General features: G+C 29.0%; 1 protein-coding gene across 2 annotated transcripts in view; it reads left to right on the forward strand.

Annotated features, from left to right (window-relative positions):
- Positions 1-12,850, forward strand: part of LOC122505386 (scavenger receptor class B member 1-like) — a 32,945-nt gene that overhangs the window by 11,121 nt on the left and 8,974 nt on the right. For both annotated transcript variants that reach the window (XM_043616953.1, XM_043616952.1), the window contains exons 2-5: positions 1,695-1,768; positions 7,469-7,560; positions 8,844-9,004; positions 11,690-11,834. In XM_043616953.1, coding sequence (XP_043472888.1) covers positions 1,735-1,768; positions 7,469-7,560; positions 8,844-9,004; positions 11,690-11,834 — 432 coding nt within the window. In that variant the 5' untranslated portion in view covers positions 1,695-1,734. The remainder of the gene's footprint in view (positions 1-1,694; positions 1,769-7,468; positions 7,561-8,843; positions 9,005-11,689; positions 11,835-12,850) is intronic.

Consider the following 12,850-nt stretch of genomic DNA (forward strand, 5'->3'; position numbering starts at 1 on the left):
CTAATAAATAAGTTGCTATGTATAAATCTACTTCATAAAATGTTTGCTTAACAGAATATTATAGCTCAGCATGTATATTATACTTAATCCAATAATTTGGTTATAGTAGTATTCGAAGGTCTCTGAAATTTCTTGTTTATGTGAGACCTCCGATTATCGCCCAAGAGAAACAGCGCTGATAAGTTTAAATTGGTTTAAATGACATGAAATTGGTAAACAAACATTTTTTATTCATACAAACCGTTGCTATGGTTATATAACACTGTATAGAATAACTTAAGTTATACATTGACATTATGTAATTAATGAAAAAAAAGTTTGTCTATGACAGTCGTTATACTTTTGGAAAAACGCAGGTCATAGGATAATACTATCAATAGAAGATATTCTTTATATTATACTTATATATTATATTATCAAGCTAGAAAAGCATTACTAATTAAATATGGGAGCTGACTATATCACTTATATTAATATTACCTATTATATAATTATTTTAAATAATTTATGAAAAAAAGTTTATAATTTTAACAGCTTTTTAAAATAAATGCTTTCCTTTTAATTAAATAATAATTTTTAAATAATTTGTTAATAATAATTAATTATTAAAGGAGAAGAAGCTATCAATAATCCGAATCAAATTTTTACAAACAAATTAAATATCTTAAATAAATCTCTATAAGCTCATGGATTTCATATGTATCGACAGCACAGCTGCCCGAATACAGAAACCTGCTTAATCTGAAAAATATTTTAGAAATTAATTAATAATTAAATAAATAATTAAACGGTGTACAAGAATGTTTTTAAAAATCTTGGAAAAAAATTTGAAACTTATCAAATCAAACCTTTTTTTCAATATCAATATTCTTTTTTGGTGTATAAGGAATTAGAAAAGGATTCAAAGTAAAAATAAATAATGTTTATCGTCGGTGTTGTATTGCGCCAGTAGTTGATTCCGGCCAAAAACTGTAATTTATGATTGGGGAGAGAATAGGTATATATATTAAATTTGGTAAAAGCATTTTACAATTTGAAGAAAACATGCGACAAAGCGAAAATTTGATATAAAAATCAGTAAGAGAAGCAGGCGAAATTACAAATTATTTAAAAATTATGATTTTAGTTCAGGCTGTAACCACTTATTTTTAACTATATTTTAATAATCCATTTGAATTTTTTGATTCCGTCTGTTCTGACTGGAGATAGGGGTCGTCCATATACCACGTGGACACTTTTAGGGGGAGGGGGGGGGGGTTATAAAAAGTTTGAAAATGTCCACGATCCCATGTATTTTTGTGTCCACAAGGGGGAGGGGGGGTCAAAAATTTTTGAAAAACTGTCCACGTGGTATATGGACGACCCCATATTATGTCAACCAGATTTTCGAGATTTTTTTTTACAGTTGCCATTTCTTCGCTATTAACAACAAAAAATATAAAAAGAATTTTTTTTATTTAGTTTAATATATGTGTAAAAATATGTAAAAATTTAAAAATGTTTAAATAAATTTCACTATGAAAAAAAATTCTTCAAAATACGTGCAAAAGACCCGGACTGCCCCCTTAAGGTAATATTATGTGCTGCTTGGATTGTAAACACTTGTATAACTAAATGTATAGGCTAAAGATGGGTGTATAAACCAAATAAATAAAAAAAATTTATGTTAAAACTCACTTGAATAACTTTTGCAGGTTTTGTGGAGGAAAAACATTCAGCAACTAATTCAAAAACATGAAATCATCGGTTCAACTACAACAATTTAAAAGTAAGTTTATAGAAAACAATATATCTCGGTTACTCACGTAATTATGGGTAATTCCAACATATTGTATTGGTCAATATGGTACATACGCAGTGTAGTCTAGCCATGTGTATGTGAGAATCAGTAATACGTAGGTATATGAAGAACAATTTAATTTTTCTTGGTAAATGTTAATGATATAACATCGAAAGGGCCTACAGTCAGTCCAACTTGGAGGCGATTTACTTTTCGACGCCAACTCGTCCCCGTTTTACCTGCTCGGCGTCGAAATTTCGTCCCTGAGTTTTACCGCACTCTACCCACTATACGGGGCACTGTTCGCGAAGCAAATGTTAATAGACAAAAAATATTTAAACAAATGATATATTTAGAATATATAATTATGTGTTGAAGTTAACGATCACTCCGAGTCAAGCCAATGGAAAAAAATTAAAACAATTCCTTTAATTTTTTCCATTGGCTTGACTCGGAGTGATCGTTAACTTTAACATATAATTAATTTAAAAACCAGGTGATAGAATCATTATTATATTGTTGATATTTAGAATAAATGTGTGATAATTAAAGCAACAAAAAAATACCCAAAGCAAATGTAATTACTCAAAAAATGAAATTAAAAAAATTTTTTAATAATTAAAGCAAATGTAATTAAAAAAATCTGCCCGCCCTTCGCGCGGAGGTTTGCTTCGCTTGCAAGTTTCAGCGCGCCTCGGGGCGCGCGAACGCTATAGTCGTCGCGCTTCGCGCGCAAATATCTCACTTCGCTCCAGGTTCCTCTGGCCGTTAAAAACATATAAATAATTCAAATTGTTTATAAAATAATTATTAAAAATATGGAATTTTTAAATTTACAATGATGCAAATATTTTCATTTGAAAGCTTTTGAGTTTTAAATTTTTTTTTACAAATGTTGTAATATTTTGTTAATGCAAAAAAATAACAAAAATTTCAAAAAACGGTTAAAAGTGTTTTTTTGTTTTGATGTGAACTACAGATATTTATAAAAGTTTTAACATTTTTGAAAATCAATAAAAAATTTTTAACACAGTTTAAATGAACTGGCCCAAAAACTTTTTTTTTTTTTTTTTTAAATTTGACTTTTTGACAAAAAAAAGTTGTAGAGAAAAGTTGTTTGTATTTTTCTAATCTAAAATAATATAAAGTTAAATAATTTTGAAATTTGAAAAAATTGAATTTTCCAAATTTTGAAATTACTGTAGTTTTTGTAATTTTTGACGAAAATGTCTGGCTAACGAACTTGGCCTTCAAACTTTAAAATTAAATGGAATATAATTCTGTGTTTCACAAAATTTCTCATTGTTATAGAGTAAACATATATTTTAATTCTTGTTCTTCTTTTATCGTCACCTCGCACTATTTTTACAATCATGAAACATTCGCGTTTATTTAAAAAATAGAGAAATATTCATAACATAAAATATACTTTTCTCATGTGATAAGAATGTAACAATTATTTTTTATCCATACATAATGTCATTCTGAGTAGATATTATTCTTAATGCAAGAGAAATATTATAAGGTTCCTGCTTAAAAAGAGTTAATATACTTTTATTTCGAGTATAACATTGTAGAGGATTTTAACTTTACTAATTAATTATATAAAATACAAATTCAGGGACTAAGAGAGTTTTATTTTCTTTGGCAAAAAAGTTCTCAGGAAATATGAAGCAATCAATGTCGCAAAGGTTTTTTAAATCTCATGTTATCAGAAATGTCACCGCGTCATTGTTTTAAGTGTCATTATCAGTCGATTGTTGTTTATCAATTGTAATATATGCACAAGACAAACATTTGAAATTATAGTTTGAATGAGAAAGGTAAAAATAATTTTATCAGAAATTGTTATATTGACAGAATAATATATTAATAAATAATTCTTATCATTTTGCATTTAGTGTATGTTTATTCATGAAAGTTTGATAAATATCTAATGCTTTATATATACATACACTGGAGTCTTGGTTATACGGACAACTCGGGTGTGTGTCCGGTATAATCCAAATAGGTCACCTTGACGAAAAAGTATAAATATGCAGGGCAGTACGAAGATTCTTTTTGCCCTATCCGTTGAAATAGAGTCGCCTGCTAATTTTTCTTATATCTTTAAAATTTATTAACATAGTGTAAAATTGATAATTTGGATTTGTTAAATTACATTTTTAGACAAATAAATAAGTAATTAATCAATATTGTCTGATAGCTCACTAAAAATTTTGAGGTTAGGTTATATCAAGGGAAAAAAGGAACCAGTAATAGGTACTCTGCTGACATCATCGAATCAAGCACGACCCTTCTCTTCACCCGCCTTATACCGTTTCAGCGCCATCACATTCCGTATAACGAAGACTCCAGTGTATAGTTACAAAGATATTTTTAAGTGTAAAGTACTTTTTTACATCTAACGAAATAACACACCATATATATGTACTTGAGAAGAATCGACACATAATTATGTATACTTATGATTAATAAAGCTGCTTGACAGATATAACAACTTGGGTTTTTGTTAAACGCTAAAGCCTGTAATTATTATATCTATTGACACTTATGAGTTCTGAGGTTTATGATCATTTTTATAACACTTTTTACACAAAACAATAATGTACTTTTTATTGCACTCAATTAAAAGCGAAGTTATTTCTAGTCGTGCATTTTCAAACCGCAAGCAATTTTGTGATATCATCATAACATACTTGTCCAATATCAATATCTGAAATATTAAAACATCTTCAAAAATTTGACATGAAATTATGTATTTTGCTTCCAGTGCATATAGAAGGTCTATATATACATATTCCTAATTTTTATCGTAACATTGATCCACTTTCACCGAAAAAAAATTTATGGATCATTTTCTAGAAAATGACCAATGACATGTTCATCAATATAAAATTAATAAAATTTCTACCGGACATATTACAGAATTTAATGTTTTTTAATCAGATTATATGAAGAAACACATCGAAATTTAATATTATCTGAAATATTCATATTTATATGGTGCAGAAACTCCACTTCGTAACCGTGCATGAAAGAAATTTTATTTATAAACAATAATTATTATTTCTCTGATTCTGCAGTAAGATTAAATAAATCTATTGTCTATCATAACTATTAATAATTATATATTGTAATTGATTATTGAAGAGGTAAAGTAGAAAATTATAAATTTATTTTTTCTCCGTAACAACCAAAATTGTTTTTGTTCTGACAGTTGACAGTGCCTAAAGTCATTTAAGAAGAAGAAGAAGAAGTTTCTTAGTAAGAAAATATAAATAAATTTAAAACTCATTTATTCAGGGGTTTTTTGAGACAGACAAACTGTAAAATATTCATCTATTACCATATGCTTTAATGTGTCAGCAACGTATAATAGATTACAAGGATTTTGACGTTACCGATAGAACTTAATAATTCACTTTCGTTTACGTTCTCTTGGATTTCTTAAGTTTCTGACGGTAACGTCAAGCTCCTTTTATGTTATATACATTATGTGAAAAGTGTTTGTTCTAGGTAACAAACCTAAAAAACGATATTTTAAATGTAGTTTTTAGTTTTTCATATACACATTTTACTTAAAAAAATCACAAAACCGCTGTGTTTTTGGGTCAATTTACCCCCGTATAAAAAAGGGGGTATAAATGTGAAATTTTAAAGGTTTATTCCTAGCAGCTTTTTAGATAAGGAATCGAATGGTCTTTGGATTTTTGAAATCGGTTCGGTATAGATTTCGAGAAGTACTTCTTTTCGGGGAAACTAAATTAGCTTTAAAAAGTTTTTAAAATTCTTTCCACATAATGTATAACAATGTCCAAAAAGAATTTTGGGAACAGGGAAATAATAAAAAAAACAATAGCTTTTCTTACTTCATCATTTTTATTAGATTGCTATATCTATTTTTGTGCTTACACATAGAACTGGTTTTTCAGAAAGTTTGCAGCAAGTTTACAATACAATGGTTTGTACGTTTGAAGGTATTATTCTTTACATCTATATACAAACAAAACATGAAGTTTGCATTGCTGCAGACTTTCTGAACAATATTATGCTATATGTATAGGTATCTATTGCAATTTAACAAATTTATTAAATTATTCTTAACCACAGTAATAGTTTTTCTTGGTGTAGAATTATCTGTGATGAAATTTTTTTCACCTTTGAACATCAGTGAACTATTAATATTAGAAAATAATTTTTTTCGAGACAAGAAGTCTGTTTTTTGATAAAAAATATAAAATTTGTATATATAATGAGTGGTTTTTACTTCATTTCGTAATTGCCATTTAAACTTTAACCTGTTTATGACACAGGTTAATATTAAGGAAACTTCACACACAACTTATTTTTCTTTATTTTAATATACAATCGTGTGGAGCGAAATCTTCTTCGAATAAACTTTTCACACATGATTGTTTTTAAGAAAATGTATGACTGCGTATATAAGTTTATTCCAGGAAGACATTGTTACGCATGACTGTAGACTCCAAGTGACAATCTGAAAATTTCCAGTCCTTATAAAATATAAGGACCACCTCAAGGTCTTAAGGATAACCTGTTATAAAACTTGACTCTTTAAATGTTATTTTTTATAAAATGGTTTAAATATCTTTATATCTAAACCCATTTTGCAGAAAAAAGTTTAAGAAATAAAAAATATTTACGTCAGTACATAAACGAGCAGACCATAAGGTTATTAACAATAAATTTCTTTTTGTGCTAGAAAATATTGTTTACGAATTCTATGAATTGTTGAAGTCATTTTCCTGCACGTCATTAGATACTTGTGATTTACCTCTTTTATATCTGATCTCCAACTCTTTTAAACTAAATAATTATATTCTACGTAAGAAAATTATAACATTTCCTTAAAAGAATATAATTAACTATAGGTGAACTTTAGATATATTTATAACCTTGTAATTTAATTTTTTGCTCATGAGGAAGGGAAAGTTGAGCGGATCTCTGCCTTTTATAAAAATCAAATGGTAACACAAGTACATTGCGACCTGTCGAAAATCAGTCTCAAGATCAGACGATGTAGCTATCCTTGACTCAGTTTTTTCCATAGTGACAATGAAAGGTCGATATAAAACGATAAAAATATATATTGAATCTAAAATTTCCAGATTTGAGATCATTTATATTGGAATCTTTTCTCATTTATATAATAATGTTTTTTTTTACCTTATTATAACTTTAGGATGTCTACTCAATAAAAATTTGTGGTTGTCTGTTCCAAGTTCGACATAGCAGATTTTGAAGAGTGTATATACCCTATTTTACGCTGTTCAACATTTAATTTAACACAATAATGTTTATAATGTCAATGTTATTTTTTAAAGCTAATATGTTTACAAAACAATTGAATATCATGTGATGCTAAAGACTGGTACTAAATATTACAGCAATGTCAGAGAAATCTTATAGAGAAAGATTGCAAAATTCCGTCTAATAATTATTTTATAATTTTTCTTTGTAAAACTACTGCAACATTCTATAGAAATTTTTTGGCTGGGATGTCACCCATGAAGAAATTAGGATTGGAGTTTGATCCTGTATATTCTGGATTAACAGCCTTTGAAATTAAATATTAATAATATAATAATAATATAATAATATAATATTTTTTGTTTAATTTGACATAAACCAAAATTTATAATCTGTTATTTAAAATTGTTTCAGAATGTATGCTTTTATGTATGGCGGGAATCTTGTGCAGTGGATTAGCTTGTGCTTTGTACATAATAAATCCTGTGAAATTAATTCTGGACTACGTAAGTTTATAATATTTATAAATCTTATTCATACCATCATACTTTTAAGGTGATAATATCTTTTTTTAGTCTATAGTCATCATATAAATTATTCTTAATTTATGCGAATTTTTATTTCCAATAATAAGATTGTGTTAAAGTTGTACATATATATGCTATAGCAGATGTCTTTATAAATTAAGATATAACAAAATACATTGATTAGAATAATATAAATGACACTAAATAAATGTAAAACTTACACGGAGGGTAGGAAATCTTATCATCTGCGTATTGCTCGGACGAAACGACCATTTTAGACCACTTTTGTTACAGCTACAGAGCAGTTCTACTATTTTTCAAAATAGATCTGCTTGCATTACAGAACGCACCTGTAATATGTCACAAAGCAGACCGATGGTATATCACGGTAGTGAGGAGGCTCCGTGGCTTGCGATCATCGAGGCTAAGCATTCTTGAGTACGGTTTGTACTTGGATGGGTGACCACGCTTCGACTCTCGCTATAGCCCGGTGTTTTCTCACTACTTTTGAGATATATATCAAGCGGGAGGTTTGACGTCCAGGTATACTGATGTGCACTGTCGATTATTGTCCGCCGGTACACACCATTAGAACTCGCAGTTGCCGATAAACCGCGGTTGCACTCGGGAAAGGTTTTTTTTTACAGTTTCCCTCTCCTGTAGCGAGAAAACCCATTTAGACGGGTGGTCCAGGCAAATGCGAGTAAGTCGCATTCAAGTCGTTCTGTGGACGCAAAATTAGTATAAGGTATTTTTTAGCAAGGGTGATTTTACAAGACTGTGATTTGTCGTGAGTAAGGGAATGTTCATATTTTTCTCCATTTCTATTCCGTATTCAGTAATATAGGCAAATTTATTGAATCATTACAGTTGATATGGCTTTTCGTCCGAGCAGTACCGTGAGAGAAACATTATTGAAATATTAAGATCGATTCATAGAGTTTTTAAAATTGAATGCGTGAACGTTTGTTTCTGCGATTTAATTTTGAATGAAAAATAGTGTGTATAACAAAAAGGGTAGAATTATTCTATTTGAAGTCGTGAATTTTTACGCTCGGTAATCTTTAGTCCTTAAAAAAACTTTCTTCCCTTGTCATATATAATATACTGTTTTTGTGGGGTTTGTAATTATTTACAAACATGATTTTTCGTCACAAATCTTTGTAAAATAAAATTGATAAAACATTCATGCATTAATTACATCTAAAACAGTTATATATTATCCTAAATTCATTATCAGTATAGATTTTTGAAATTTTTAGCACTTGAGAATGGCACCTGGGACTCTAGCGTTTGGAATCTGGAGAAAACCACCTATTGAAGTTTTTTTAAAAGTTTATATATTTAATATTACTAACCCTAAAGAATTTCTAAATGGAGATGAACAACTGAAGCTTGAAGAAATTGGACCATACGTTTATCAGTAAGTTACTTTTGCTAACAACATATGAAAACAATACATCCAGAAAACGCAATTATCACTGCACCGAAAATTTTTAAAGTTTCGAGTACAAACTTTGGAGTATTGGTCCTATTGAGTTGTAAAGCTCAGTACAAATTGCATAAAAGGAGCACTATTCATATTATTTTAAAGATAAAGATAAAGTTGGATAAAACCTCGGCTTTGCAGATGCGGTAGGCCAAGCGTACTGCTTTGTTAGCGCCCGTTAGCCTGAGATTTTTTCCGGAATGTGAGGTAAACTGAGCGGGTGTTTGTGTAATATTCTAGACTTTGAATTTATACATCCGCAAGACTCGGCTGTCGATAAATCGGCTCTACTCAGTTCAAGTTTCCCTCAATAATATGGTCTGAAAGGGCCAAGTGAATACGAGTACAGATAAATAATATATTTATTTCCTTTTATGATAAAAAATAAAAATTAATAGAGGTGTGCAAAAAGCTCAAATTGCCGAGCCGAGCCCAAGCCGGCTCGATGTATCGAGTACTCGAATAGATTAAAGCTTTTAAATGACTAAAAAAAAACTATGAATAAGTGGAAAATTCCAAATTTATCGAATTACTAAATCTATAAAGTAATGTAAATAAATCTTCAATTTAAATTTTGCTAATTGTAATACATGCGAAGAATATATGAATTTTTAATGTTACGATTAATAATATTTTTCGTTTATTTAAAAAAACTAGTTAATTATTAATTAATTAATAATATAAAAAAGTTTCTTTACGTTCTTTAATTATATACAGTCGGGTCGCGGCACTGGCGAACTTTATACGAAATTTTCGTTTTTCTCTGACTTCGTACTGAGGAATGCTACATCACGCCTGCTAATTGTTTTTTCAGGGGCGTCGTTGTACATATTGTTTGGCCACTACAAATTATAGACAAACAAATGTAACAGAAAATCCACAGGAAATTTATTGAATACATATTTAACAAAAAGTAATTAATTTTGATGTTAAAAAACAATGTGTTCTAATTAAGATTATTACAATTAAAAATGGGAGCTTTTAAATTTCACGTACTTAAAAGCATTAAAATTCGCTGCAATGTCTAGAAAATCTTCTACAACCTTTGTTTATATAATTCCAAAACAAACGATCACATTCTTGACAAATTTTTAGTAAATACAAGGGAAATAGTAGATTGTGCAACGAGTGGAGAACAAGGGCGATTTCTCGCGAGCTCGAAGTATGCTGCGCAAGCGTAGCGCGCGCAGCAATCGAGCGAGCGCAAATCGCTGTTCTCCACAAGTTGCACATACTATTTTGTCCAACAATTGCAAAAAATTTTTTTTATGAATAATAAATTTAAACTATTAATTTTTCAAAATTTTAAGTTGAATTTACTCTTTATTATTTTATCGAAATCAAAATATTACAATGATGTTATAGCAATAAATGAGAGTGAAACAAAATCTAATTTTTAAAAAAAAATCTAACAATTGAAAAAAAAAAATTTGAAAAAAAATTTTGGAAAAAAATTTTTCAAAAATGAATGTCTTGAAAGTGTCCCCAAAGATCCCCAGAGTGTCCTCAAAATTCTGTTCCTAAAATGTTCTAATTCTAATATAAAATAAAAAATCGATTAATCAATTTCTCATTCCATCACTGGCCAATAACCACCATCAGTGGGGAAATGTACTACATTCCTCCATTGGTGCCTAGCGTACAATAGTTCTATTTCCACGAAGGCGTTGGACAAATATGTATTTTATGAGTTTTCGTTGTAAAATGCAAAATATTTCTAAACATCACCATAAGTAGTAAAAATCGTAGTATTTAGTTAGTTATGTTTTTTCATTATATTATAGGTGAATATGTGCAGATATGTTTACATGTATATAAATCGAGATGTAATAATAAAATTTGTTTATGTTTTTATTTTTTTATTCAAATTTTGGCCTGTAAAAATTATGTGGGGTAATGGGAAAATAAATGTCAGCCCAAAGAATTTTCGTTACCATGCTACGGCTTTCGCCATTTCTTTGAAAATTGTAAAAGATATCACCTTATGAAAAAACTTTTAATTAAAAATAATTTTTGGTGGAAAAAATGAAAAATTTAATTTTTTTTCAAAAATGTTTTATTCAATTATAATTTAGGAAAACATTTATTCCAAGTCTAAAGTTTTGACTTTATTGCATAAGTACTAACGCACGTTTTTCTATTAGAAAACAAAAAATATTCCTAAAAAATAGAAATTTTTTCAATTTCAAGTGAAAGCTCCTAATACCCCACAAATTAAGTGATGGCAAAAAATGTATTTTTTTTCCAATATACAGTAGAACCTCGGTTATCCGAGCCTCGATTATCCGAGATTCCGGATTATCCGAGGCACTAAACATGATCGGATAATGCGGAATAACTCGGATAAAACGGATCGAGCGACTAAATTTGGAAAAAAAATTTTACAAAACACTTTAAACACATGAAAAATAATTTAAAATTATGAAATTTTCATTTGTTCCGTGTTATCCGAGTTTTCGATTATCCGAGGTAAAACACCTCAAATGTTTCAAAAGTGGGGACAAAACGTCTTACATTGAGACACTATTGTTTTTACAGTGGACAGTGACACATTATATAGCGTGTCAGGAACGATGACACTTTGTGAGACCTAACATATACTATACTTTTAACTTTTAGGGAATTATTGGAACATCAAAATATAATATGGAACGATAATGGAACAATGACATATTTTCCAAAAAGGGATATAGTTTATGTCCCAGAAATGTCAGTGGGAGACCCGAGGAAAGTTACTGTCACAGTACCAAATGTTCCAATATTGGTAAGTTTAAAACGTAAATAATTCGTGTTTAATTTTTACATGAAAATCCACAGATTGTCTTGTTTTGTAAATAAAACTTACAAATCTCTTTTGCTTTAAAGTTCATTTAAAAATTGGAATTTCGTAATTAAAAATTCGATAGGTACCTTTTCACGTGTCGCGTCACATATACACGCATATTTTTTACGTGGAAGACTTTTCACTTGATGAGATTAAGAGAGCAGTATTTGGAATACTATAAAATGTCAAAAAGTTTCAAAAGCTGCATTCAAAAAAATCCTCAGTAGATTTGACTACTTTTTAACTAACTTCTACTGTGAGTTCAATTATAAGTCCCCAATCAATTAAAAAAAAACTTGTATTAACCATCAAATAGTAGCTATTAAAACTATTTAAAATGTAATTGAAGGAAGTGAATTTATCATTCGGTGATTAAATATTAAATTTGAAGAAGTTGCCAATTTTCCCGAATCAATCTACACAAATAAATTAAATATCTTAAATAAATCTCGATAAGCTCACGGGCTTCAATGTATCGATAGCACAGCTGCCCTAATACAGAAACCTGCTTAATTTGAAAAATATTTTCGAAATTAATTAATAATTTCAAAATTATCAAAGAACTCTGAAAAAAACGGTTAACTTCTTCAAATTTAATATTAAAAATGTAGTTGGTGCAGTCAGATTTTGTAGTTGTTTTTTTTTGTAATTTAACTACTTTTCTTAATTAACTGTATTCTAAATTTATTAACTGTATAATGTTTCACTTTAATAATTTAGCACTGTTACAATGAAATTCACACGCCGCGAAACATAACTGGCATGATACTGCGATTTATTTTGAAAGTCCGTAATAGAGGGTAGCTCCCTACTCCTGCAGACAATTGAAAAGATTAAGCTTTTTCAAATTATTTGACAAAAGTTCTATTCTTTTTAATGTGCTTTTGAAATTCAAAACTATCAATTAAGAGGAATAAACATTTCAGATTTACTCGTCGAATATTCTATTCTTTTGA

The sequence above is a fragment of the Leptopilina heterotoma genome, unplaced genomic scaffold (genome assembly GCF_015476425.1).
Source record: "Leptopilina heterotoma isolate Lh14 unplaced genomic scaffold, ASM1547642v1 Lhet_353, whole genome shotgun sequence".
NCBI lineage: Eukaryota > Metazoa > Arthropoda > Insecta > Hymenoptera > Figitidae > Leptopilina > Leptopilina heterotoma.